A 26775-nucleotide genomic window follows, 5' to 3' on the forward strand; every position below is an offset into this window, starting at 1 on the left:
TCTGGTACCTGTGTTGCTTACGGAGGAGCAGCTGTGCCTGGTCCAAGTCCTAAAAATGGCATTCCTGGCTGTTCCTCCTTCCTCTCCCTTACAGACCCCTAAACTCCACTCTTCTCCCTTCGCACCAGTCCCCTCCCAGGGTACCCCGACTTCCTATTTCCCAGCATACCCGTGCACACTAGTCAACAGAAGCAAACCAGGCCCCTTGTGGAAGTGCTTTTCAGTGTGGGAGGGGTGGGGAACTGGCTTCCTCAGCATTCGGCTGTTGAATTTCTTAACTAGATGGTCTTTCAAAAGTGCCATGCAGGGGTGGCCTTGCGCGTGGTACAGTAGCTGCACGGGGCTGGTAACGGGTAGGGGAGGCACGTCTCCAAACGTGTGGCTCCCATTCTGATTCTGCATGTCTTTCCCCTGAATACACTTCTACTCTATTCTGCAGCCCCTAGATAACTATATAATACGGGTGGGAGGAGACTTGCTTCTGTTACAGTAGAATGTCAGTTTCTGTGAAACCCTGTTGGGGGAGAAGAGGCCGACGGCCATGACCTTGGACAGAGGGTCACTGCTCTTGTCTGACGTACTGCTGTGTGCTGCACAAGAACTAGGTAGTGCCTTCTGCTCAGGTCCTTTCCCCAGTGAAGTCTGTATGACCTGGTGCTGTTTTCAAGATTTTGAAGGAAACCCTGCCATGTATGAGGTGCTCTGCGCCTCCCTTAAATACCAGGTTCCTTGGGCTGGGTCCTCGGCCAACTTCCCTTTCTGTTAGGATGGATAGTGAACCAAGGCAGGGCGGGGGCTGGGGCGGGAGCCGCGTCTCACCCGCTGACTCGGCAGTCCTGGGCCTGCTCCAGTATCATCAGGTGCTCCCACGTCACGAACACCATGCTAGCACGGAGGAGGGAAGCCCTTGAAATTCTATGGACTGTTTCCACGATCTGGGAAAGAAAGCCTCTGAAACTGTACTCATCCCGAGGCCTGGAAGATGGGAGGGGGCCCACAGTGCCCAAAGGAAGAGGCCCGTAAAACAGCTTGGGCTAACAGCCTGCCTCTGCTCACTGTCTTTCACCAGGGAGACCCTCGTGCTTACAGAAAGAGCCCGTAAATAACTGTGTAACTGCCCCAAGCTTAACTAACTGCCTCCAGTCATGTATCTGTTTTACAAGATGAACTAATCGAGTCTGGAGAAAGATAAGGATTCCAGCCAACAGATCCCCACGTGGATCTACGTTTGGGTGGTCACGTCCCCCAGGAAAGCTGGCCCCACCTTCACCCATCAATCAATGTGTAGCTTCTTCACCCCCATCCCACCAGCTATGTAAATCCTCAGGACAAAGGACTTGCGCTCTTGCCTGTCTCCCCAGCCTCGGCAAGGCCCGACCTCTCGCAGGAGAACGTATCCCCAATAAACCCCGCTTGCACGCGAATACACCTGCTGATCTGTGGTTCTTTACCGCGTTGGGTTTCTCCTGTAACACTTCCGCTCCACTTACTCCCCAGTCTTCCCCGTGGTATCTCTCTATTCATTAGTCTACTGGCCTGCTAGACATGAGCCGCTCAAACTCAATATGCTCCGAATCCACGCATTCCCCTGCCTCATGCTCCTCTTTCTGTCGTTAACTGTGTCTATCCCAGGGGGTGGTGGGAAAGCAGTGGCCGCCTGGACTCCTCAGAAGTGTAATGCACATCTCAGACGGAAGACGCAACGTGAGAACGTAACTCTGGATCCTCCCTCCACCTAAACATGCCATCCCCCAGACTTGCCCATCTAAGTTCATGGCCCATCACGCGCAGCTCAGCTTACACCAGGCCCGGCAGTCGCCCCTGTCGTTTCTGTTCTCACAACATGCGGTCAACCCATTGGCCGGTCTCCGGCTCCAAAGGTATCTCCTTGGAATCAGCAGCCCCTGACTTAATGTTTCTGCTGCTGCAGGCTGGCTGATACAAGTCACTACCTTGCTCAGCATCTTCTGCCACTGCCATTAGAAGGAAAATGCAAGTGTCTCTCATTATGAGGCACCCCGGGCTCACCTCCCCCCGCTCTTCTCCCCTCTCTATTCTCCCGGCAGAGCGCCCTGCCCGTTTCTCAGCAACGAACCTCGCTGCCTCGGTGTCTCCTTCTCAGAGAGGCCTGCTGAACTTGCCTGATGGGGCTGTCCATGCGTTTTATGTCAGTAAAATGGAGGCTCCCTGAGTGGCAGGGCCTTTGTCACCACTCCCCAGGGACCGCAGTCACCGCGGCCCAGGTGCGCACTCTCAATCCTCGCTCAATGGATGCAGTTTGACCAAAGCGCTTCCGCGGAGCGTGAGCTCATCTGGAACAACGAGGTGGGTTACCCAGTACAGGACAGGGACACGGGGCGCTCCTCACTTCCCACGCAACTCCGCTCGTTCCCCCAACAAATACTAAGACTTTTGAAACGCGCCGCGGACTCGGAAGGCGTCGGCGCGCGATCCGAAACGAGCCTCCGGACCACAGACGGGTGTGTTTGTACGCGCGCTTCGCTCCGCCCTCCTTTCCTGAAACTGCTTTTTCCATACCCTGGTCCCCCTCCGGCTGCCCAGTGACTGGAACTTCAGGACGGCCAGGGAGTGTTCACGTTCCACCGTCAGAGTCCTGTCTTTAAAAACGGGGTTTGATTGGCCCGGGGCCGCTCTGCCGCCCTTGTCCTCCAAGCCCCGCGCCGAAGGAGCTGGCGGACTCAGAGCAAGCGCTCGAGAGCCCAGCGCCTTCCTCCGACTGCCCCGGGGGGGCCCCGAGGCCCCAGCCCCCGGCTCCCCAGCACCGCCCTTCCTTCCCTGCTCCGGGGCCACCTGCGCCGGGCTCCCCGCCCCCCCCCTTCCACAGGACCGTCCCGCCGGCCCCGCCCACCCGCCCCCCGCTGTCAGGGTCCCGCCCCGCCCCATGACTGACCGCGGGAGCGCCCTATCACCGACGCGCTAGTTCCAGCGGCCCCCGGAGGCCCAAGCGGCCCCCCCACAAGCCCCACACGTACACACCGGCGCCGTGAAAGGGGCCGGGCGCTCGCCTCGCGCGCCCCAGTCTCGAGCCTCCCCCGAGGCCCCGCCACCCCCTGTTGACACGCCAGCCTGTTATGATTGGCCAGCCTCCCGCGCTCGGCGCGTTATGTAACGCGCTGTGGGACCTTGGCCCCCCGCCCACTCGTCTTCGATTATGTAACCCGGGTGCCCCCGTCCGGGCCCCGCCCACAGACCAATGAGGGCCCTCAGAGCCGGCGGCGGCGGCCAATCGTGCGATCGGGGGGCGGAGTCTCGTCACGAGGCACGCGGGGGGCGCGGCGCCACCGGCTGCCCGGCACGGGGCGGGCCTCGAGACTCCGGGGCCCCGCGAGGCTAAACGAGCAGCTGTGCTTGGGGCTGGAGGGCGGTGGCGGCGACGGCGACGGCGGGTGAGTGCTGGGGTCCGGCGGGGAGGCCTCAGAGCTGGCCGGCCGCAGGTTGTCCCGAGCCGGCCCCGCGCTTTGGGACTGCGGTCGGGCAGCGCCGGATCGGGAACCCGGGGTCCCCTGAACTTTGTGCCTAAAGTGGCCCCCTTCACCGTGTCCCGTTCTGGGCGCACGCCGGCTCTGCAGAGCTGCGGGCGGGCAAGTTGGTAAACCTGAGTCAGGCTTTGCGATCGCAGGGGCCGAGGGTCCCCCCCAGGGCCGCCCCCCGCAGGCGAGCCGCAGCCCAGTCTCCCGCAGCAAATCAGAACGGCCCGTCGCGCTTGACATTTGCCGCTTTTGCCTCCCACCGCGCCCGCCAGGCTGGCCCTCCCGGGAACGAAGACCTGCAAAACTGTATGGAAACGCTGGAGAGAAAACTGTCTCTAGCCGACGGAGGCCCGGCCCTGCCGGCTCCTGGGGACCGATCGTTTTCTCTGATGCGATGGCGTGGATCAAAATGAGAAGCTTCCGACGCTAGCTGCAAAGTCAGGGAGAAGCAGGCAGCAGGTGAAGACGGCCGAGCAAACTATGGACCCTCGTGAAGATCTAAAAATGTCCGGCGGATTATCCGACTCCCAGGGGGTGGCCCCTAATGAACTTGAAGGACCACGGGCCGCCGCGGAGGCCCCGGGGAAAGAATCTGATGACACGTGGAGCCAGAAATACCAGCTGAAGAGCAAATACCTGGACCGCAGCAACAGGTGATACTCACCGCCTGGTCTGTTTCTTGTTCTTGTTCTTGTTCTCGGCCCGGGTCGCTGAAAGGGAAAGGCGGGTTCAAGCCTTTTTAGTTTGTCCTTAAGTAAGACTGGGAGGACGTTTAGCGGGGAACTCAGGGAACTTGAGTGAAATGCTCTGGGAGACTGAAGAAGATCCCCAGAGAGCAGGTTAAAAGTGGTTGGAGGATTTAGCCGAGTGGAGGCTGCAGCGGGAGTGAGAGTGGGAAGTGCTTGATGGTTACGGGCAGCTTGGGCTGTCGCGTTGGCAGGAACCCCCCTCCACACCCCACCCCCCGGCCCCATCACACAGAGAGAAACCTGTGAACTAGAAGAGCTGGTCTGAGCTGCACCCAGAAAGCTGCGTGGCCCCAAAGACGCTGTTCGGTAGAAGTCGGTGGTTCCCGTTCTTGAACGTGTGAATTCATTTATTTTTATCTTGACAGCCAACAGCAAGACCGAAACCGAGTTTCCGAAGAGCTGATCACAGTTGTGCAGGAAATGAAGAAACACTTCCCGGCGGAGAGACGTCGGAAACCCAGCACCCTGGACGCACTCAACTACGCCCTGCGCTGTGTGCACAGCGTGCAAGGTAGGCCAGCTGGCCCGGGGAGGCGGGCGCGCCAGGCCACCACGGCACGCAGACGTCCCAGCCGGGGTGTGAGATGTTCATGGTGTTTCTGTAAGAGGAGCAGATCTGTAACTGACCCCATGAGGGTCTTAGTTGTTCCGGCCCGGAGTGCAGGGGCGCCGGGTTTGTGTACGAGGCCGGTAGGGGCGCAGTATGTCGCTTGTCTGTTGCAGGAGAGTCAAGTTCAGTATAAGCGCACTTTGGAGACTCGCTTTTAAAAGGAGCCCTGTCTTCTGTGGGCGTTGGGGGAAAAACATGTTTGCCTAAATACAGGTCACCTTTCCGTGCCGTACGCATGCTTTTAAAATGCACTCATGATGCGTCAGGAACTCGGCCGATTAAAAAAAAACGAACCCCGGTACACACCTTTTCCTTTTCATCGCTGACTTTTCTTCTCGAGGGGTTTCATAAAGGGCACCGTCTCGAGCACACGCCCCCGTGGCTTCCTAGGCGACGCGTAGCTCCTGAGTGCTGGAGTGCTGTTCCTGTCATCGCGCTGTCCTGGGCGTATTTGGCATTCGGGGCTTCCCCTCCTTAGTGCCTTAAATGTCGCGTTCCTTGTGATCTGAACAGGCCGGCTTCAGAAAACTCACCGCCTTCGGTTTGTCCGGCTCTCAGGACTGGAGGTGAAGGAAGGAAGCGATCTGGTTTCGAGGCCAGCACTGGGGGCTGTCCCCACGTGAGGAAGCAGCCAGCCTAACTAGTCATAGAAGTGATTTCCTAAAGCCACTGTTTTCACCGGACTCCCTATTTATTTTCCTGTGTTTCTTAGCAAACAGTGAGTTTTTCCAGATTCTCAGTCAAAACGGAGCACCTCAAGCAGATGTGACCGTGTACAGTCTTGAGCAGCTGGCCACTGTCGCTTCAGAGCACACTTCCAAAAACACAGTAAGAACTCACGCGTTTTGCCACGTCCACCTGGGTGATTTTTCCTAACGACCTGGTCTAGATGCAGGTTTTCAGAGTGCCTGAGAGTTTCCGTAGCCACAGTGTGAGGCAGACAAGAGGAGGAAGCAGGAAGCGGCTAGAGAGGCGTCGGGCGGCGTCCTGCCCGGGCCAGGGGACAGGCCTGCGGGCGGGAAGCGGGGCGGCCACTGCCGCTGGCTTTGCTTCGGTTCTGAGGTGCCTCTGTCTCCTTAGCGCCCCCGAGGTCTCTCAAACTAAAGAGAGAACCCCGCAGAGGAACTTCCTGCATCTTATTCCGATCTCCGAATTGTTAATTCCTATTTATATCATTCTTAGTTCCAATACCTACTACTTCAAGTTGTAACAGCTGGATTTTATAGACCAGGTGAGTTGAGATGCTGTCATCTTTTATAACATTTTGGAAGAGATACTTAGTATATCTCTTTTGAATCTCTTCATGTTGACAAAATAATTTCCCCTCATGTTTTGTTGATATGATGGAGATTACTTAACTTTTATGTTTAGATCGCAACGTAATTGTAACCTAAAGTTTTATAATACTGGACCATGAGCCATCCCTAATGTTACAGTAGTGCCTATGTTACTAACCGGTGTGTTCATAGTATGTAGTAGGTGCTACCGAGATTTAAGGAAAAAAAGTGTAGGAAAACATTTCCCCTTGACAGGCTTCCAAGTAAAGCTGGAGAGGAAATATGGGCCAATGCTAGCAGGTAGACACAGTGGTTGATTATAATACCTAAGTTATATTTATGTCCAATGGAACAACTTTGAGTAATAATTCTTTTTTGTTTTTTCCTCCTCGCCCAAGGACATTTTTCATTGCTTTTAGAGAGAGAGGAAGGGGGAGAGAGACATCAGTGGGAGAGAAGCATCGAGCCGTTGCCTCTTGTAGGTGCCCGGACCTGGGGACTGGACATGCCTGGACCGGGATTGAACCCGCAGCCGCTCGGTTACGGGACTGCGCTCCAACCAACTGAGCCACCCTGGCCAGAGCTCGAGACGTAATTCTTATGTAACGGTGTTGGTTAAAGACATCTCGAAGGTGACTCTTGAGCTTGGTCTTGAAGCCTAGAATATGCTTTGATGGAGAGAAGACAGCCCCTCTGGGTATAAAGCTAGTGTGCAAAGGAGAAGGAGTCAGAAATGGCGTCTGTATATACCATGTGCTTAGTGTAGGGCAAGCTGCTGTGGGTTTTCGGCCTAGAAACCAAGCCTTTGAAAGATCCACGCAGGTTTAACTATGCCTTTGCAGGTTGTGTGTGTGTGTGTGTGTGTGTGTGTGTGTGTGAGATCATGGTAAGCTATTGATCATGGTAGAAATCTAGAAGAGATTTATACCTTTCAAGGGTTACCGCTAGTATCTCAATATTTGCATTTATTTTAAATGTTTCCCATAGGATACCTTTGTGGCAGTTTTTTCATTTCTGTCTGGAAGGCTGGTGCACATTTCTGAGCAGGCTACTTTGATCCTGAACTGTAAGAAAGATTTCTTGGAGTCCTCTCATTTTGTCGGGCTGCTGGCGCCCCAAGACGTGAGGGTGTTCTACACACACACGGCCCACACTCAGCTTCCCTCCTGGGACAACGGGACCCAAAGAGGTAACGGGACCGAAGTTCGGACGGCTGCCTTGCCTGGCAAAGATCAGTTTTATCCTTCGAGGACTAGCACAGAAACCAGTGCGTTATTGAGAATAGGCAGACTGTATGGGTTTTTAAATTTTCTTGATTTCAAAAAGTAGAATGTGATGAAAATAACATTTTATATGCTTCTAAAATCACGAAGATTCAATAAATTTGTTTTACGTAGTCAAGTTAGTTTCATAAACAATATATTATAAATACAGCGTGAGTGCCAGATAGGCCAGGCTAATTGCTGTAAAGGCTCTGTTTCTTTTAAGTTAATAAAATGAAATGGCTTTCCTCTTACATTGACGTCATTACGTGTTAGCTTTGGAGATAAACATCTGATGGCTAGCTTTCTTTTCCCCAAAAGTTCATGAATCTCTTTACTTTTTCTTCTGAAATGCTTATTTTCCTGACCTGGGGATGCTTGCTCCCGGTTTTCTTAGGGACATTCAGTCCTGGGTGATCTTTAAACAGTTCATTAGTCCTTTCTTACGTCGCCTTTATTATTTCACGTTCTTTGTAGAGTGTCCCTGAGGGGCTTGGTATAGATCATCCTTCTCTTTGATTCCAAGTCCTTTCCTCTAATTTTTAAATAATGTTAACTTTTTATTGTTGCAAAAACACACTTTAACAAAACTGACCATATTAACCACTTTTCAGCATACCACTCAGTGGCGTTAAGCACATTACCGTGGCCGTGAAACAGATCTCCAGAACGTTCTCAGCTCACAAATCTCAGGCTCTGCGTCCGTTCCGATTTTCTAACCCAGTGCTTGGCCCGTGAGGAGCAGGCCCGCGTGCCCATCTTTCATACACACGGTCTGTGCGCCTCGGAGAGCCGCCGCCGTCCTGGCCCCCCTCCTCTGCCCCCCTCGCCTGCTGCCGTCACCTAAAACCATCCATGTCAGTCCGCTTCCTCTTCCCCAAACCCCTGCACGCACCTTTCATTGCCCACACCTGTCCCTTCGCACGTGTGAGTCTTCTGTGCCCCCGTGAACACTTCCTCCGAGGCCGCTGTGGTCCCGGCACTGTTCCCGATGCCGGGACACGGGAGAGCGGAGCAGACGCGGCGGTGTTGGCCGGCTCGCCCCCCTCACCCCCTTCCCTGCCGCGTCGCCTGGGGAGCCTCCGCCTTACCCTTCCAGACCTTCTGTCTCTGCTGATCGCTTGTTGCTGTGAAGCCCCGCCCGACTGCGGGCGGCTGTCTTTTTACCCTGAGCCTTCACGTGCCCCGTTACTGCCTGACGCACACCTGGTTTGCCCCTCGCCCCGCGCTCTGCCTCGTAACCCACAGCAGCCCGCGCTCCACGAGCTCAGCCGCCAAGCCCTGGGGCGTCCGGGCCCCGGGCCCCCTCCTTTCTGTCCTGCCCTTCGAGCTCAGAGGCCGTGACAAGGACGCAGGAAGCTGTGCCCTCAGCTGCTGTCAGCGCGTGGCCCTGCACTAGAGTGCGTCTCCACCTGCCCTGTGGCCCGGGCCTCTCGGGAGGGGCTTCGCGCTCTGTCTGCAGACCGCACTTAAAATGGGGCGTGAGGGGGTCCCCGCTGCGGCTGCGACCATGCGGTCCCCGCTCTGGTGGGAGTCGCCAAACAAGCTGGCCGAATCGGGCCTCCTGCGATGCACAAACAGTGGGAGGCAGTTTGCACTGTTTTCTGCATGCAGAGAATGTTAAGCTAGGACCCTGAAGGTCTGAGCTTTATTTTTCTTTATCCTCACGCAAGCACAGTTTCTCATTGCTTTTAGAGAGGAAGGGGGAGAGGGAGAGAAACATCCGTGGGCTGCCTGTCGTAAGCTCCTTGACTGGGGACCGAACCCTCAGCCCAGGCCTGTGCCCTGATTGGGAATCGAACCCCTAACCTTCCATTAGACGTGCAGGACAACACTCCAGCCAGCTGAGCCACTCGGGGGCTGTGAGAGTCAAGGCAGCGAGTGGTCGGAGAGCACTTTGGAGATTGGGAGCGTGCTGTAGCCTAAGGAGCATCCCAGTTGCTACTGTCTGTTGGCCAGGGACTCTTCCTAACGTGTCAGTGGATTTACTCTTCATGGAGGCTGCGAGGTGTGGTCACTCTCATCATCCCCAGCTGACAGACGGTGACGGTTAGTCCTGTTAGTCGGGTCAGCCGGGAAGCAGATGTCCAGAGGGGTTAGCTGTGCTTGAGACCTAGGGGAGAGGCCCCCACCCGCAGCGCAGGCCGACACCTGTGGAAGGCGGCTGGGAACAGCAGTCTTGGCCCACAGGGCAGCTCAGAGAACAGGAGGCCAGGCGCCACCGCCCGGCAGGGGACGGCCCTGTGTCTCCAGGGACCGCCTGCCTTGGGGCCCCTGTGTATGCAGGCAGTGGCTGAGGACAGCCTGCAGGACATCAGGTCCCCTGAAGCCAGGAGCCGCGCCCTTTCTTGACCACCACAATCACTAAGGCCCAGAGCCGAGTGACTCACCCAAGGTCACACTGCCAGTACGTGTGGAGCCCGATTTCACCCTGGGCAGGGGGAGCCAGAGCCCCTGCCCTAGACCACTGCCCCCAGCAGCCTTGCTGCCTGTGATGGCCACTTCCCAGCAGGGGACCGTAACCTAACAAGGCCTTTGAATGTGGCACCAGGTTGGGGTTCTGTCCTTAAAAACCATTCCAAAGAAATGAAGGATGTTTTTGAAACGTCCTCATCCTGCCTGCGTCCCTCCAGCTCCTGTGTTCAGACTGTAGCGCGCCTTTGCGTGACGAGTCCCGTACACCTGCTTGATCAAGCCGTCCTTCCGTTCACTTCCCGCAGACACACGGGAGGAACTGTCTCCTGCTTTCAGAATTCTGGGACTCTGACTTTCATAGTTTCGTGAATTTTGATACTTTGATCACTGGTCCCTTGACTTTTAAACTGGAGTATTTTCTTTTTCACTCATGTACATCGTCCTTGGTCATTCAAAAGCCCGTTTTCTGATTCTTCCTGTGAGCCTTTCCTTAGAAGTGCAAAGACCCGCGGCATGTTCATGCAGCCTGCTGGTTCTTCAGAGTTTTGTTGTGAAGCCTCTCCAGTGTGTATTTTCTAACCATGTCCTTGGTTTTAAACATTTCCTTGGTTCTTCCCATAACTGAGGACTTCTTGCTCCAGTGAACAGATAACCGAAAGATACGTTCAGGGAACGCTAAGCAGCGGAAATACAAACAGGCGGCAAATACTTGTCTGCCCTATGATATGCAAATTTAAACATTTCTGAGTTACCACCTCACAAATCAATAAAGTCAGTGAGAACTGTGGTCAGTGACACTTGTCAGCTGGTACAATCTTCTGGACATTAGTTCACCAGCACATGATGAGAACCGTAAATGGTCATGTCATTTCACCGTGGAACATGGCTTGCGGGAACTTATACCAGGAAAGAAAACGAGAAAAGAAATTTGACCGTGTATACTTAAAAGTTATAAGTAGTCAAATTCTAAGTTTGGAGACACGTCCAGACTAACAGTGACATAGAATGTTACCACCAAAATAATTGTGCCGACGATTGTTACATGCGCGTTTGCAGGAAGGGCAGGCAGTTCCAGGAGGGTCTGTCGGAAGCAGTGAAGGAGAGACTAAGTCAGACGCTCTCACCATCGTGCCTGAGGGCTCCTGGCAGAACAGGAAAGCCCTCGGAAAACCCTGGACGTGGCCAGATCTCAAAATGACAGAGGAGAGTCCTAATGTGATCCGAGTGTCTCTCTTAAAAACTAGTTTCTTATTTGTGCAGTGACAGTGTGCCATTGTTTGTCTGAGGACGCGCCGCTCTGCAGTGCCTCTGCGGGCGGAGTGACGGTTTCTCTTTGTCCCCCGCAGCGTCGCAGCACGACTGCGCTCCGGTGAAGTCCTTCTTCTGCAGGATCCGGTACGTGCAGGGGCTTGCGGAGGCCACGCGGGGCCCTGGGCTCTGGTCTTACTTAGCACTTCCTGGGATCCTTTCATATCTGCCAGCTCCGCTGTGCATACAAAGGACAAGACTTGGTTCTTGCCACAAGAAGTTTGCGTTTTGATTGAGGGGAAGAAACATACCCTCACGAGGAAAGTAGATAATAATGCGATAGGAGAAATATCAGAAAGGACATTCTTACCCTGCGGCCTTTTCCAGTGGCCGTGGTTGGGGCTCCCTGGTTCATGTTTGCTTTTGGTTGTTGGGTCCCATTTAGAATTAATCTTTGACATTTCAAATAACTTGAAAGAAAGCAAGATAGTGTATTTATGACAAGGATTTAAAAGGTCCAGAAGATAACTAGAGGAAGATGGACCCAAATTGTAATAGTAGTTGGTTTCTCTTAGGATTTTATAAAAGATTTTATTTATTTTTAGAAGGGGAAGGGAGGGAGAGAGAGAGGAAAAGAAACATCACTGTGAGGTTGCCTCTCGCTCACCCCCAGCTGGGGACCTGGCCCGCAACCCAGGCCTGTGCCCTGACTGGGAATCGAACCGGCGACACTTGGTTCACAGGCCGGCACTCCATCCCCTGAGCCACACCAGCCAGGGCTCTCATAGGATTTATTAGTGATTTTTTCTACTAAACGCACTGCCCTGTTCCTAATGTTACATTCCCGTCAATGTTCCTTTCACAGTAAGGCGTCATGATGTCGGTTGGGCATGGGTACACGAATCCGGCGTTCAGGGGAGAAATCCAGGCCAGAGGCAGGTGTCAGATCCCGAGCGTGTGCAGGGCACTGAGCACCCTGGGGCTGCACAGCAAAAGCAGGGGAGTCAGCCTCGGAGGGGAGGGCGCGGGGGTCGGGGCGGCGTCACGGAGCGCCTTGTTCCATGGGACTCCCAGCCGTCTAAGCCAGCTCCCTGTGAGACCTTCCTCACTGCGCAATGAAGGACTAGAATTGCCCTTGGGCACTGAAAACTTAAACTAACATTTCCCTTCTTTTTAAAATAAGTATGTTTCAGTATTTTAGACTGGGCTGCACCTCCCTTAGAAATGAGCAGTGGGACATTCTCCCGGCCGTGTTTCACACCGGGCGAACTGAGCGCACCAGGGCGACCACCAACCATTTCTGTTCTCTGCAGCAGAGGGGAAGACAGAGAGCAGAAGCATTACTCCCCGTTCCGGATCATCCCCTACCTGATTCATGTGCGCGGCTCCGCCTGGCCGGACTCGGAGCCCTGCTGTCTCCTGCTGGCCGAGAAGATTCACTCTGGTTACGAAGGTCAGTGGGGAGTGTCTGCTGTCCGCAGGCAGGTCTGTTGGCCTGCGGGAACCTGTTCGCTGTGGCTGTGGGACTGGAGAGAGCGCGCAGGCCTGCAGCTTGGCCCTGGACTCCGGGGGCACGTGTAGTGGGGTTTCCTGGTGTCCTCGCTTACTGACCTTGATGTCCTGTGCAGCCCTGTCCTTCATGGGCAGCCTGGCCTCAGGGTCTAAGCGGAGACTTGCCACAGATGCTCGGTCCTCCAGTGCTTTCTGTACTGGTGGCAGGCCGGTGGCCTCTTGCTTCAGTCTTGTGTGACGCAGGAGCATTGAAGTAGTTGCACAGCAAGGTCACAAGAATGAATTTATGTTTTCCATGTGCTTGAAACCCCCTGGTGTTTATCACATGTAAATATAAACCTTTGAGTACGGTTTATATATGCTGATGGCAGAACCACATTTTAAAGTTCACGTATCAGTACAGAAGGAGCTTCCATTTATTACTTGAAACTGCAGTCACTTCCACTGTAATGTGGCGCCTGCTTTTCTGACAGTGATCAGCCTGCGCAAAAAGTCACGCAAAGCAGAAGCCACAGAGCTTATGGGAAAATGAAGTTAGGGGCACAGAGCTCGAAGGTTGAGCCACCCGTTAGAACTAAGGCAGGCTCTACTAACAATAATCACAGCCCTGGCTGCTGGGGCTCAGTGGACTGAGCGCCGGTCTGCAAACCAAAGGGTCGCCAGTTCGATTCCCAGGCAGGGCACGTGCCTTAGCTGCAGGCCAGGTCCCCAGGTGGGGGCGTGTGAGAGGCAGCCACGCGTTGATGTTTCTCTCCCTCTCTTTCTCCCTCCCCCTCTCTCTAAAATAAATAGTTAAATAAAATCTGAAAAAGATAAAACAGTAACAGTTTTAAACATTCAGTGGTTAAGAAATGAAACTGGTGCAGGCACTATGGAAAACAGTGTGGAAGTTCCTCTAAAAATAGAACCACCATGTGACTCACCAACTCCACTTTCAGGTACATACCTGAAGAAATCCAAGACATTAATTCAAAAAGATAAACACACCCCTGTGTTCACTATAGTGTAGTTTACAATAGCTGAGACATGGAAATAACCTATGTGCCCATCAGCAGATGATTGGATAGAGGTGGTACCTGTGTACATATTGGAATATTAGTCAGCCATGAAAAAAGAATGAAATCTTACCATTTGCAACAATGTGACTAGACCTAGAGGCCATTATGTCACATGAGATAAGTCAGACAGAAAAAGACAAATACCATAGGATTTCACTTACATGTGGAATCTAAAGAAGGCTATAAATGAACAAAGTAGAAACAGGCAGACTCACAGGTACAGAGAACAGACTGACGGGTCCCAGGCGGGAGGGGGTGGGATCGGTAAGAAAGTCGAGGGACTGAGAAGGGCAGAGCAGCAGTCACGGGACAGTCATGAGGGGTGTCAGGTACAGCGCAGGGGATACAGTCAAAGGTGGTGTAGGGGCCGCCGGGTGTCAGATGAGAGCTGGAGTTACTGGGGGAGTCCCTTCGTAAATTATGTAACTGTCTAACCGCTGTACTATACGCCTGAAACTAACAGAAAGAGGACTGAATGTCAAGTAATTGAAAAATAATGAAATTTTTTAAAATATGAAAAAAAGAAATACACAATCCAATAAATAGGGCTCACCATGGAAGGGCCTGGCTTGTTTGCTTGTGGGCGTGGCTATTGGGGTGATTGACAGGGGCATAGGGAGGTCTGTCTGCAGTAAGACTGAAGTTCTGACATCAGATCGATAGACGTGTCCCCTAGCACAGGGCCTGGCGTGTCCCCTAGCACAGGGCGTTCCGAGGAAGCGGGTGGGTGGGCGAGGGGTGGGCGCGTCTCTGTGTGTGCCGAGGTGACCCCGCTCAGGTAGGTGTCTTCTGCAAACACCTCGTGTCTCTCGCCCATGAAGTTGTGCAGAAGCTGTGCTGTGCTCCAGCGGTCCCTGCTGTGCTAATCACGTTCTCAAAGCCCGCTGGGGCAGAGCCGGCCACCCCAGCTCTGCTGCACAAATTTAAAATGTCCACACCGCACTGACGTTTCCAATGCTGCGTGCTTAGTTATATACAACCACTGAGTGTGACGGCACTGATCCTGGGGTGTAAGGTACCCCAGCTTTGACTATTAGGTTATTGGTGGTGTGTAAGCTATTCAGTATCCCCAGACGTTCTCTGCTTAAAATTAACTTTAGTGGACATGGCATTTTGACCTACTTAAAATGTAGGTAATAATGGAAATTATCATCTAACTGTCTGCTCAGAGTGAGATTTTACCATCTCATGTAGAAGTTTTGTTAAGTGTTTAGTTCAGTGAATGATTAATTAGATATTTGACTTTAAATGCATATCTGTTTTTCATAGCTCCCCGAATCCCAGTGGATAAAAGAATTTTTACCACAACGCACTCTCCAGGGTGTGTTTTTCTTGAAATAGATGAACGGTAAGTACATCATTAAGCCTAAAAGAAATTTGTTTCTGAAAATAAATACAAATATGAAGAGGTTCACACATGCTTATATACTTCTACAGTATTTATCTGATATCTATTCATTATCTGTTTTTATTTTTTTAGTTTGAAATTATTTGTGTTGTCCCAATTTTTAATGTAAATATCTTTTAAGTATGAAAAAAAGGGACACAGGTACTGTGGGAAAGGAGTCACGTAATCTAAAAAGTGCTGGTCATCTGACTCACTGCATCAAAGTCGTGCGGGGGACCCGCCAGCACACGGACTGCCAGGCTCCCGCAGGCCAACAAGTCGGAGCTTCTCGGGGAAGAAATGTAAATATCAAACACTTCTAGAATTTGCAAGTCGTGTTTGGTCTCACAGCAGTCTGCTTGTTCGGGAAATCAGGAATTACTGTTCCCTTCACACAAGGGGACGATGACCTGGGCGCCTGCTTGCCAAGACCAGATGTGCTCTGTAGCCACAGTCGAGGCGACCCCAGGCCTCTGGCCCCGGCGCCTGTTCTGGGCTGATTTCCACGGGACAGGTGCTTCCCAGACCTGCTTCTGGTTTCTTTTAGTGAAGGGAGGGAAAAAAGAAAAAGATTTTGTGTGTATGTGTATGAAGCTAAATTTATTTAAAGAATTGTTATTTATTTTGAACTTAGGTCTTCCTACTTTTTTAAGTGTTAAAATAGTCTTTTTATTTAAAGAATAGCGATATTGGAAAAATCAAACATTGTTACCCCCTGATCAGTACCCTTCCATTTTCCCCCAGTTTATGTAAAATTTATTTTTTCTCGTGAAATCCCGAAGTCTGGGAAACAAGCACCACCCCACACATCAACGTAAAGCAAAGAGGTGAAAAACTCGGCAGCTATGATATGGTAATTCTGATTTGTTAAAAATCTTAACATCTGAAAATCATTTTATTTCATAATAAATACCCTGAAATAGATAGTAGTTGGTGAAATTCTTCATATAATATAATCTGTAGAAAGTAAAGTAATTTAACCAAGAATATTCTGAAAATAGCTTAAATTTTATCACATGAGACAATATCTGTGGATTTGTCACCTCGAAAGTGTGTGTGGAGCTGGTTCTCCCCACGCCGCCCGAGGGTCCTGGCCAAGGCCGTGTCCCGTGGGCCTCTGTCCGGCAGGCGTCCGTGTGCTGGCTGGCTGTTCGGCATGGCCTTCTGCAGGGCATTGTTCTTGTGTAACTTTGATCATACTGTACAAAACGGTAGTGTGCTGTATTCATTTAACGTCATAAGCACTTTTCTGTGTTATGACGTGACCTTTGTGTGCCTTTTAAGTGGCAGCAAAAAGGAGGACTTCGGGGACCTCTGAGGAACTTGGGAACCATGTGGGTTCGGGTCTTGCCTGTGACGCTCCGACTTGCTGGCCTGCGGGAGCCCGGGAGTCCGTGTGCTGGCGGGGTCCCCAGGTGACTTTGATGCAGTGAGTCGGATGACCAGCATTTCTTCGATGATGTGACTGTTTCTCCACAGTATTTGTGTACCTTTTATTCGTATTTAAAATTAGGCAAAGAATTATTTTTAAAAGTAGGTTGAGTATAAAAAATGCTGCGTATAACCTGCCGCCCGCGCTGGGTCTGTGCACAGAGCCGCGCCTTTGCTGGGATACCTCCCTCAGGACCTGATCGGGACGTCCATCCTCACGTGCCTGCACCCGGAAGACCGGCCGCTGATGGTGGCCGTCCACCAGAAAGGTGAGGCGTGGTTCTCCGCGGGCGTGGGGGTTTTCTTAGTCCCTGGCCTGACTTGTCGCTTCCTTGTTCTTAGAGCTTAACCTTTAATCAGGTCAGCGCTGTGCTGAAACTGCCAGGACAACCTTTTGCCTACTGTGACTTTCTTAAAATGTTGTGAATAAATGCCCCCAAATGGCAGTGGTAACACTTGTGTCCCGCCCTCACCCTGTGCAGTGTTGCAGTTCGCGGGCCGGCCGCCCTTCGAGCACGCGCCCGTCAGGTTCTGTGCGCAGAACGGGGAGTACGTCGTCCTGGACTCCAGCTGGTCCAGCTTCGTGAACCCCTGGAGCCGGAAGGTCTCGTTCATCATGGGGCGGCACAAAGTCAGGACGTGAGCCCTGCATTTTCACGTTTTCTAAGAGAACCTTGTTTGACCAAGTCACCTGCCTTTGCGCACTGACTCCGCGTTGAATCAGTTAACACGTGAACCAAATGAAACGGGGGTTTTTTTAGTGCTTCTAGAAAACAGTTTAGCACTGTGTATCCAAGGCCTTGAAAGACTTCTCTCTCTGACCTGAGGGTTGCCTTCTGTAAGTACTCTAAGGAGCTATAACTAAGCACAGAAAAGCTATAGAAAGAAAAGACATATTTTGTGATGGGATTTAACCATAATCGCAGACTTATAGTGGCTTAAGCGCACATATTAACTAATCTGGAATACTTGCTTGATGTGTTGTTATATTGGTCGGTAAACATTTTTACAACTTCCAGTCAAGACGGCAGCACAGGCGAGCACAGCTCACCTCCTCGCACAACCGCGTCAGAACTATGACCAAAGTATAGAACAGCCGTCACGCAGAGCTATGAGGAGTCACGGTGAATAGAAGTCTGACGGCTGCAGAATTAAGGAAGTCACACCCATGCAGATGGGTAGAAGGGGTGGAGACATGGAACAGGCTGGCCCCACACCCACACCGGGAGGGATACCTCAGAAGTGAGGAGTCCCGGCCCCACCCCAGGCTCCCCAGCCCAGGGTTCCAGCGCCAGGAGGATAAGTCCCCACAACTTCTGGCTGCAGAAGCCAGCGGGGACTGAGTCAGTGGAAGAAACTTCTGTAGTCCCAAGCAGTTCCTCTTTAAGAACTCACACAAGGACATGCTCAGACTCACTCCCTCTGAGCTTCAGCAGCAGGGTAGCAGCTTGAAAGGTACCAGAGGCCTACAAGGAGGAACTGAAGTGTCTGGCATCAAGGCAAGAGCTGAAGGACAGCTTTCTCCCAGACAGAAATGTGGGCAGAGGCCATTGTCCCTTTTCTGAACCCTCCCTGCACGGAGCCACATAGTGGACAGGCAGGTGCCATATCTGAGACTCCATCAACCTGGCTCTCACTGTTTGTCCCACCTTGAAGATCCCCTGCGTCTCCATCCCACTCAACTTACAGCTGTTAACAAGGGCTTTTTCATATGAATGGCTGGTCTTGGCTCATGATTCACAACTTCCTAAATCCTCTCAAATAAGCAACAGCTGGCCTCAGTGATCCCCGATTTCCCATACCTTTTACTAAGTGGCCCCAGGCCTGGCACTAGCAGCAGCCAGCCTAGATTCACAGCTTGGCTTCACCTGGGAATCTCCAAGCCCAGCACAAGCAGCAGCCATCTCTGATTGCTTTATAGCTCAGGCAGGGTGCCCCGGGCAAAATACAGGTTGGGGCTGGCCTTGGCCTGCACTACCCAAGAAACCCCAGGGTCTGCGCACCCAGTGGACCATATTGGAGCACCACCAACCTCCCCTGCACACCTGATCCTCCACGGAGGGCAGTGGTTTGTGGTCAGTGGTCACAGCCAGTCCTTGCATCTGACTGGCCTGGGTAAATTCCTTCCATTTACCTGTCAACAGCATCCAAGGCTCAACTACAAGAGGAGGATGTCCTCAGCCCACACAAAGGGCACACCTTGAGGGCCCATCTTGGGTGATAGGGGAGCTGTGCCTTTGGACCCTGTAGAGCACCTACTACATTAAGCCACATGACCAAGACAGGAAGCCATACACAGAAACAAACACAGGGAGGCTGCCAAAATGAGACAAAGAAACCTGGCCCAAGTGAAAGAACAGATCAAAACACCAGAAATGGAGATAAGCAGAGTTCAAAATACTGGTTATGAGGATGCTCAGAGAACTTAGTGAGGCCCTCGGCAGCATAAAAAAGATCCAGTCAGAAATGAAGGGTACACTAACTGAAATAAAGAACAATTTACAGGTAACAATAGTAAAGTGAATGAAACAGAATCAAGTCAATGAGTTGGAACATAAATAAGCAAAAAAACCACTCAGAACAAGAAGAAAAAAGAATCCAAAAAAAACGAGGATAATGTACGCAGCCTTTGGGACAGCTTCAGGCGTTCCAGCACTTGCTTCCTAGGGCGGCCAGAGGAGCTGGTCGCTGGAGGGCAGCTGGCACAGATTCTGGCATGCCACGGGGAAGAAAGGGCTGGCTGTCCTCACTGCATGTGGCAGAGCCCCGAAGAGGCGTCCTGCCCCTTCCTGTCCTTCGCGGGCACGTCTGCCCCTCGCTGTCAGGCGGGAGATGGGCAGCGCTCTGCAGGGTGAGGGTAGATACGAGACAGGATTTCAGCGGCCACATTTCTATCGCTGGGGTGTGTCACAGGCTCACCTTTACGACACAGCTTCAGTTATTAGGTGCTTCAAACATCACATGCTGTTGGGCCAACTTAGGGTCACCAGATTCCTAGAGCAGGTTACTCAGTTCATGCTATGTTTTGAGGCCAGGAGTTGTTGAAGATGTTTTGGTAGCTAAGGTGGTTTCCGGTCACTGATTCAGGCCTACGGTACACAGCAGGGCTGAGACGGGGGTGCAGAGGCTGTGACTCGGGCGGCCTGTTAATTCGTTCGCTTATCAGTTTTTTTTCTCTGCCTCTGTGAATAGAATTTTGGCTTCACATTTTCTGTATTCAGAGTCAAAAGCACAGCTTTATTATTTGAATTTATTATTTCAATGAATTTCAAATTGCTTGGATCAGCCTTTTCTTGGTGTTTTGCAGGAGTCCACTGAATGAGGACGTGTTTGCTCCCAGGATAAAAAAGACAAACGGTGGTGACAAAGACATAATAGAATTACAAGAACAGATTCACAAACTTCTGCTGCAGGTAAAATGAGAGGTTTTTAAATGGATTTTATTTATTTACTTTTAGAGAGGGAGAAGGGAGGGAGAAAGAGAAGGAGAGAAACGTCCATCGGTTGCCTCTCTTAAGTGCCCCAACCGGGTTCCCTGGCCCACGACGCAGGCGTGTGCCCTGACTGGGGATTGAACCGGCGACCTTCAGCTTTGCCGGACGACATCCGACCCACCGAGCCACACCGGTCAGGGCTAAAATGGGAGATTTTAAAGAACAAACACAAAATTCCCATGATCCTGTTTTATTGTAGTATTCTGTCTTAGTAAAATCACTTCACAAACAGAGAAATCCTTACCTTTCCATTCTAGAAATTTTGTCTTCCTCTTCTTTTGTTTTTAAATTTTATTAATCCTTTTTGCCTTTTTCTGTATTAAAAACACAGCACATTTTGTAATAACTCGTTTTCAGACAACAAAACTGAGCCACAGTGAGCAGTAAGACAGGTTATTTCTAAATGACAGAATTCCTCTTATATCCCAACCACGACCAGGGTGCTCCACCTCTGGGTTTTGGCATCACTATTTTTTAGAATAATTCCAATTTTCAAGGTGGGGGAGGGGGCCGGCTGGCCTCAGTATCTGCTCATTATAAGGCAGAAGCAGGAAAAACTGCTTGTTGAAAACAAATACCACAAATGATTCCTCCTGGAGTCAAGCAGTAAACTTGTAAAGCGGGTCCCGAGGCGTCACAGGGCCCCCCCGGAACCGCAGGGGGAGCTGCTGGGAGCCCCGTGGCGCACATTTAATTTGTTGTCTCTTCCACGCTCAGCCCCAAGAACAGCATGTTTTCCTATTTTGGTAAATTATAATGGGGCTTTTAAAATTTTTTTGTTACAGAAATATCTGCTTAGGCGAGAAAACTCGACTTTGCCCTTGGCAGTCACGGAAACGAGAGGGGAACGGTTTTCATGTCAGCGTTAGGGTTACAGGCGTCCACCTTCCACCCCTGATGTAGGGTTTCGGGAACTCTGGTCTTGATGTTGTGACCACTTTAGATAAGCTCGGAGGAGCTGCCGCTGCGTCTGCCCTCTGACTGCCACAGGGCCAGTGACCCCAAGGGGGGCCTTTGTCCTTGCAGCCCGTCCACGTGAGCGCGTCCAGCGGCTATGGCAGCCTGGGCAGCAGCGCGTCCCAGGAGCACCACGTCAGCGCGGCCTCCTCCAGCGAGTCCAGCGTGCCCTGCGGGGACAACATGCAGAAGGAGCCGGTGAGTGGGCGGGTGTGGCCGGCTCCCTCCTGTCCCGCTGCCTGGGCCGCCGCGCGGGCCCCGCACCTCGGCACGTGGCTTCTCCCTGCGCGCTTGACCTGCAGGCCCACCTGGCAGTACAGCAGTCCCTCGCTGTATTGGGGTTCACTTACCGTGGCCTCACTGGATCGCGGAGGTTTTTAAACTATTACATTTAATTATTTATCACGGACTTTTCGCTCTATAGCGGGGTTTTGCGGTACTATATACGTATGTTGTTAAAGTGACGTAGGTTTAAGAGTGTAGAATATGTTTAAGGACATAAGTAGTGTTTATAAAAGTGTGGGAAAGGTTAATAAGGGACTGGAAACGGGCTATAGTGTGTGGGAAGGGTTTATAAAGCCTTAAGATATATATAAACACTAAAACAAATGTAAAGTTCCTACTTCGCGGATTTTCACCTGTCATGGGGGGTCTAGAACGTAACACCCGTGGTAAGTGAGGGGTCGCTGTAGACGTCCCCATCCTTTCTGGTTTGGGAAACCGTCAGTAAAAAAAAATACCATCTTTGGAAAGTGGCAGTTGGGTTGGCAGTGGGCTTTCTAAGTATTAGCATATTGTGAAGAGATTGATTTATTTGTATTGAATTTATTGGGGTGACATTGGTTAGTAAAATTATACAGGGTTCAGGGGTGTAGTTCTGTAATCCGCCATCCGTATGTTGCATGGTGTGTTCAGCGCCCCAAGTCTGCTTCCGTCCCCCCGTACCCTGTCTCCCTCCCCCGCCCCCTTTCCCCCTGGCGGACACTTACCGTCGTCTGGGTCTGCGTCCGTGTCTGTGGGAGGTGGCGGTTTGGGGTGGCTTTGCTCAACGCCGTCGCCTTTCTCACCCGGGCCCCGCGCCCGCCCCCCCCCTCCCCCCCCCGGCAGCTGCCGCTCTGTGACAGACGGGCTGAGGGTGTCCGTGCCCGTGTCCCGGGCTGGGCGCTGAATTCCGGGGGCTACTTTGCTTTTCGTTATCGTGTGTGCGGGGAACCGGAAGTTAAATGTACTTTGTTATATACGTTCTAACGTTCATTTCTATTATATCTGAAACATATTTATTCTTTCCCCTAAGCTGACTTTGCAGCAGGTCTATGCCAGCGTGAACAAAATCAAAAACCTGGGCCAGCAGCTGTACATCGAGTCAATGGCCAAAGCACCCAACAAGCCAGCGACGCGGACGCACCCAGGACAGCCTCGCGGTGAGTCAGCAGGAACCCCGGCCCCTCGCGCGCCCTGCGCCCTCGGCACAGACAGGGTGTGCGTGCGCGGGGAGCCGTGGCGCTCTGCTGCGCTTTTGGGGTCACCTGCCCAGGGAGGAATGGTGATAATGGCAATGGCAGTAGCGAGTTCTGCTCTGAAAGCTCAGGGGCACTAGGACGTGGTTGCTTCCCCTGCTGCTGCGGCTCCGGGATTTGAGCGCCGGCCTACGAACCGGAATGTCGCCGGTTCAATTCCCAGGCGCGGCACAGGCCTGGGTTGCGGGCCAGGGCCCCAGCTGGGGACACACGAGAGGCAACTGTGTTTCCCTCACACGTCGATGTTTCCCTCCTTTTCTCCCTCCCCGCTCCTCTGTCTAAAAATAATCTTTTAAAAGAAGAAGAATATATTTTTAATTGTACGTACTTTCATTCTCTTTTAGGTGAGCAGAAGCCCTCTTCTTCCTTACAGACATTGAAAAATCATAGCACGAACGCTGAGTCTTGTGAGGATTTGAGAAAAGGTCCGCATAGTCCCTCCTATCAGCAAATCAACTGCATTGATAGTGTTATCAGGTATGAAACACGCATTTTGATAACATGTTTGTTTTTCCAAAAGCATACATTGTACTTGTGAAGCCTTTGTATAATGTCTAATAGCTGTTGTCTTGATTTTTCACTACAAATCAATAGACATTAATGGACTGCCTACATACAGTTTATAACATGCTCGGCGTTTCGGGGGATGCACAACATCAGAACACGCAGCCTTTTTTGAAGGAGCTGCTGGGTAGTTGAGACGACAAGGCCTGCATTTGGCCAGTTTCAATGACGTGGGATTTGAAGGTCAATTCACGACCACAGAAACAGAGGCCACAGCCCAGTGACTCAGGCCAGGATGTCGGGGAAGATGCCAACAAGGAAGAAGCGCACGGTCAGCAGCTTCCCGTTTTCTCTCTCCTTCAGTTTTCAACTACTTGAACATCCGTAACCATGAAAAGGACCTCTGCACGACATACAGGCCCCCGAGACACCTGTCCACCCACTCACCTGCGCGTGGGGGGGCTGGGCCACAAGCACGGCAGCAGGTCCAGCAGCGGGCCCACGTGACCTGCCTGACAGGGGAGGTCAAGGGTGAGGGTGGTGAGCAGGCTCAGCCCAGCCACGTGTCCTGCAGTCGGAGGGACCCTTGGCTCTCTCCGAGGGAGACCACAGGGAGGGAAAGGAACAGGAAGTAGGCAGGCAGAGACAACTGAAGGAAGACATCGGCCCGGCCTTCTGGGAAGAGGACTGTCCACGAACCTCTGGGGACCCCCGCCCCCAACTCGGGGACCCCTCTGTCGGGCCGTAGGCGCACCTAAAGCCTCAGTGCTGAGCACACGGTTCTCCTGCTCTGCTGCTGCCCTTGGTTTTTCCTTCCAGCAGCTTTTTAAATACGTACGTGCTCCCAACCTTAGCACCAGTGAGACAAAGCGTCGCGCCACTTTCTGGACAGCAGAAGGAAGACTGCTCATCACCAACCTGTTAAACTGTTAGAATCGAAGGGGACAAGTCCTTGCCTGAACTAGAAGGGCATCTGTTACTTCCCCGCAGCGGCAGAGGCACTTTTCATCAAACACTGTGAAAAGTCACGGCAAGACGGGATCACAAAGAGAAAACAGCAGTTTTCCAACAGCCGGATCCAAAGACACGCATACTGCCACCAGACTGATAAAAGTGCAAACTAGCTGTTAGGAAGAAATTCAGCAAGCTACAAGAAAATTCAGGAAGGCCGTACAATGATCTCAAGAATAAAGTTAACAAGTAAAAGGAGTACTTTACCAAAAAGATTGAAATTCTAAAAAGCACCAAACTCTGGAATTGAAGAACCCAGTAAATGAGATGAAGGCTGCATTGGGAGTACAAACAAGTCAGATGGAACCAAGAGTTAATGAGGTGGGAGATAGGAATCTAGAAATGACTACAGTTGAAGAAGAGAGATTTTTGAAACACGAATAAATCCTATGAGAGCTTATCAGCTACCATTTGAAAATCCAGCATCAGGATCATGGGTACTCCAAAAACAGAAGCAGTCAGCACTATATTGACACCAAAACCAGATAAGGGTACCACAGGAAAAGGAAACTGTACACTAACATACCTGAGGGAGGTAGATACAAAATTCTCAGCAAAATATTAGCAAATTAAACAACACGTTAAAAGGATTATACCCCATGGCCAAGTGGACTTTATCCCTGGAATTCAAGAATTTATCCCTGGAATGTAGAAAAAGCATTTGAGAAAATACAACATCCTTTTATGATTTTTTTTTTAAGAACCTATACAGATTTGATACAGAAGGAACATACATTACCGTAGGAAAGGCCATACACAACAGACCCGCAGCTGACATTCTATTTGATGGGAAAAAAGTGTTTTCTCTGAAATCAGTAACAAGGATGCCCACTCTCACGGCTCCCATTCCGTATAATATTGGAAGTCCTAGTGGAGCATTTAGGCAAGACAAAGGAAGAAGAGGCATCCAAACTGGAAAGGAAAAGTAAAATAAAGTTGTTGCTATTTGCTACGATATGATCTTATATATAGGAAATCCCAAAGAGTCGGTCAAAAAACTGTTGGAATTAATCAGTGTTTTCAGTGAAGTGGTAGGGTACAAAATCAACATATAAATCACGTGCGTTCCTTTACACTGAGGGTGAAGCATCTGAAAAAGAAAGAAAGAAAATCATCTAATTCACAGTAGCGTCAAAACTATAAAATACATAGGGATAAATTTAACCGAGAGAGTGGAAGAGCTGCCCAATGACAACCAGAAGACGTTGCTGAGGAACATGACGAAGGCGCAAGCCCATGTTGGCATCCCGTGTTCACGGACAGGAGGAGTTAATATTGTTGAAATGACCATACTACCCAGAGCAATCTACAGATTCAGCGCAGACCCCATCAAAACATGAAAGGCATTCTTTCCAGAAGTAGAAGAAACAACCCTAAAATTTGTGTGGAATCGCAAAAGACCCCAAAGCCATCCTGAGAAAAAAGGACAAGTCCAGAGGCATCACACTGCCAGATCTCAAACTATACTACAAAGTTACAGTAAAAAAAAAGAAAAAATAACCCAGCCTGACACAGGCACACAAATAAACATCGATGTAAGATATGCAGATATATTCCACTAATACTTGATAAGGGAGCCAAGAACACCCAATAGGAAAAGGACAGTTTCTTTAACATACATAGTGCTGGGAAAATTGGAGAAACACATGCAAAACCATGAAATTGGACCCCATCCCATACCACTCAGCAAAATTAAAATAGATCAAAAACTGAAACATAAGACCCAATACCATAAAACTCCAGGAAGAAAACATGGGAAGGAAGCCCGTTGATCCTGCTCTAAGCGGTGGTTTTTTGATACCACGCCAAAAGCACAAATAGCAGCCCATGTCAACAAGCAGAACTGCATCCGACGCAAAAGCTCTGCACGGCATAAGAAACAGCAAAATTAAAAAACAACCTACAGAATGGGAGATTTTTGTAAACCCACATCAGATGGGTCACATGCAAAAAATACAGAGGTCAGTCCACGACAACAAGAAATCCAATTTTTAAATGGGCAGGAGAACTAAGTAGACAGTTGCCCAAAGAGGATGTCAGAATGGCCAGCGAGCACCTGAACTAATGCTCGGCACCGTGGAAACGCACGTCAAAGCCACCACGATGGGCTGGTGGCCCACACCTCTCAGAGCGGATGTCGTCAGGAAGACGGGACCGTAGGTGCTGGTGAGGACGGGAGAAGGGAACCTTTATCTGGTGGTGGTGGTGGTGGAAACATACATAGGTCCAACCACCACAGAAGACCACACAGTGGCTCGTCAGCAACTAAGAATAAATCCACCACGCACTTCAGCAACCCAGCCTCTGGGTGTTTACCCAAAGGAAATGGAAGCAGGGCTTTGACGAGACATGGGCACTGCCGGGTTTATCACAGCAGTACCCGTGTATATGTATATATATATATTCAGCTCTGGCTGGTTTGGCTCAGTGGATTGAGCGTCGGCCTGCGAGCTAAGTGTCACTGGTTCGATCTTCCAGTCAGGGCACATCAGAGAAGGAAAACTCTGACTCCAAAAAACCTCCGCTGCCTTGCGGCATACCTCTTCTGGGGAAAGGCTAAGGGAGCAAACCCCGACAGAAAATCCGGAGCCGGAGTCCCTAAGGCGGTTTGACGTTGTAGTCAACACCGGCAACTCCTGCGGCGCACCTGAAGCCAAGCTGTATCGACTCCGTCTTTCCCTTGGACCCTTCAGCTGCGAAGAGAGGGGGGATCTGCTGCATGGGCAACAGCAGACCCTCCATATCACCCTGCCCAGGCTCTGTAGCTTCAGCTCCACTGGAGAGGACACTCCAGCGTCATCGCAAGGTGTCGATTCGACACGGGAGGGGACAGATGCCGTGTCACTCCCGAG

The 26775-nt window shown here is 51.4% G+C and overlaps 1 protein-coding gene across 3 annotated transcripts in view; it reads left to right on the plus strand.

Moving 5' to 3' along the window:
• The first annotated feature begins 3548 nt into the window (after positions 1–3548).
• Positions 3549–26775, plus strand: part of PER3 (period circadian regulator 3) — a 30955-nt gene continuing 7728 nt past the window's right edge. For 2 of the 3 annotated variants that reach the window (XM_090268522.1, XM_090268523.1), the window contains exons 1-8: positions 12254–12505; positions 14892–14970; positions 16603–16709; positions 16923–17079; positions 19748–19853; positions 20961–21089; positions 22186–22312; positions 22753–22885. In XM_090268522.1, the coding sequence (XP_090124648.1) occupies positions 12277–12505; positions 14892–14970; positions 16603–16709; positions 16923–17079; positions 19748–19853; positions 20961–21089; positions 22186–22312; positions 22753–22885 (1067 nt within the window). In that variant the 5' untranslated portion in view covers positions 12254–12276. Of the gene's footprint in view, positions 4145–4605; positions 4752–5562; positions 5679–7114; positions 7317–11150; positions 11200–12253; positions 12506–14891; positions 14971–16602; positions 16710–16922; positions 17080–19747; positions 19854–20960; positions 21090–22185; positions 22313–22752; positions 22886–26775 lie in introns of those variants that run through there. The other variant, XM_090268524.1, reaches the window with a different exon arrangement.

Source organism: Furipterus horrens, unplaced genomic scaffold, assembly GCF_987537825.1.
Source record: "Furipterus horrens unplaced genomic scaffold, mFurHor1.1.pri manual_scaffold_3, whole genome shotgun sequence".
Taxonomy (NCBI): Eukaryota; Metazoa; Chordata; class Mammalia; order Chiroptera; family Furipteridae; genus Furipterus; species Furipterus horrens.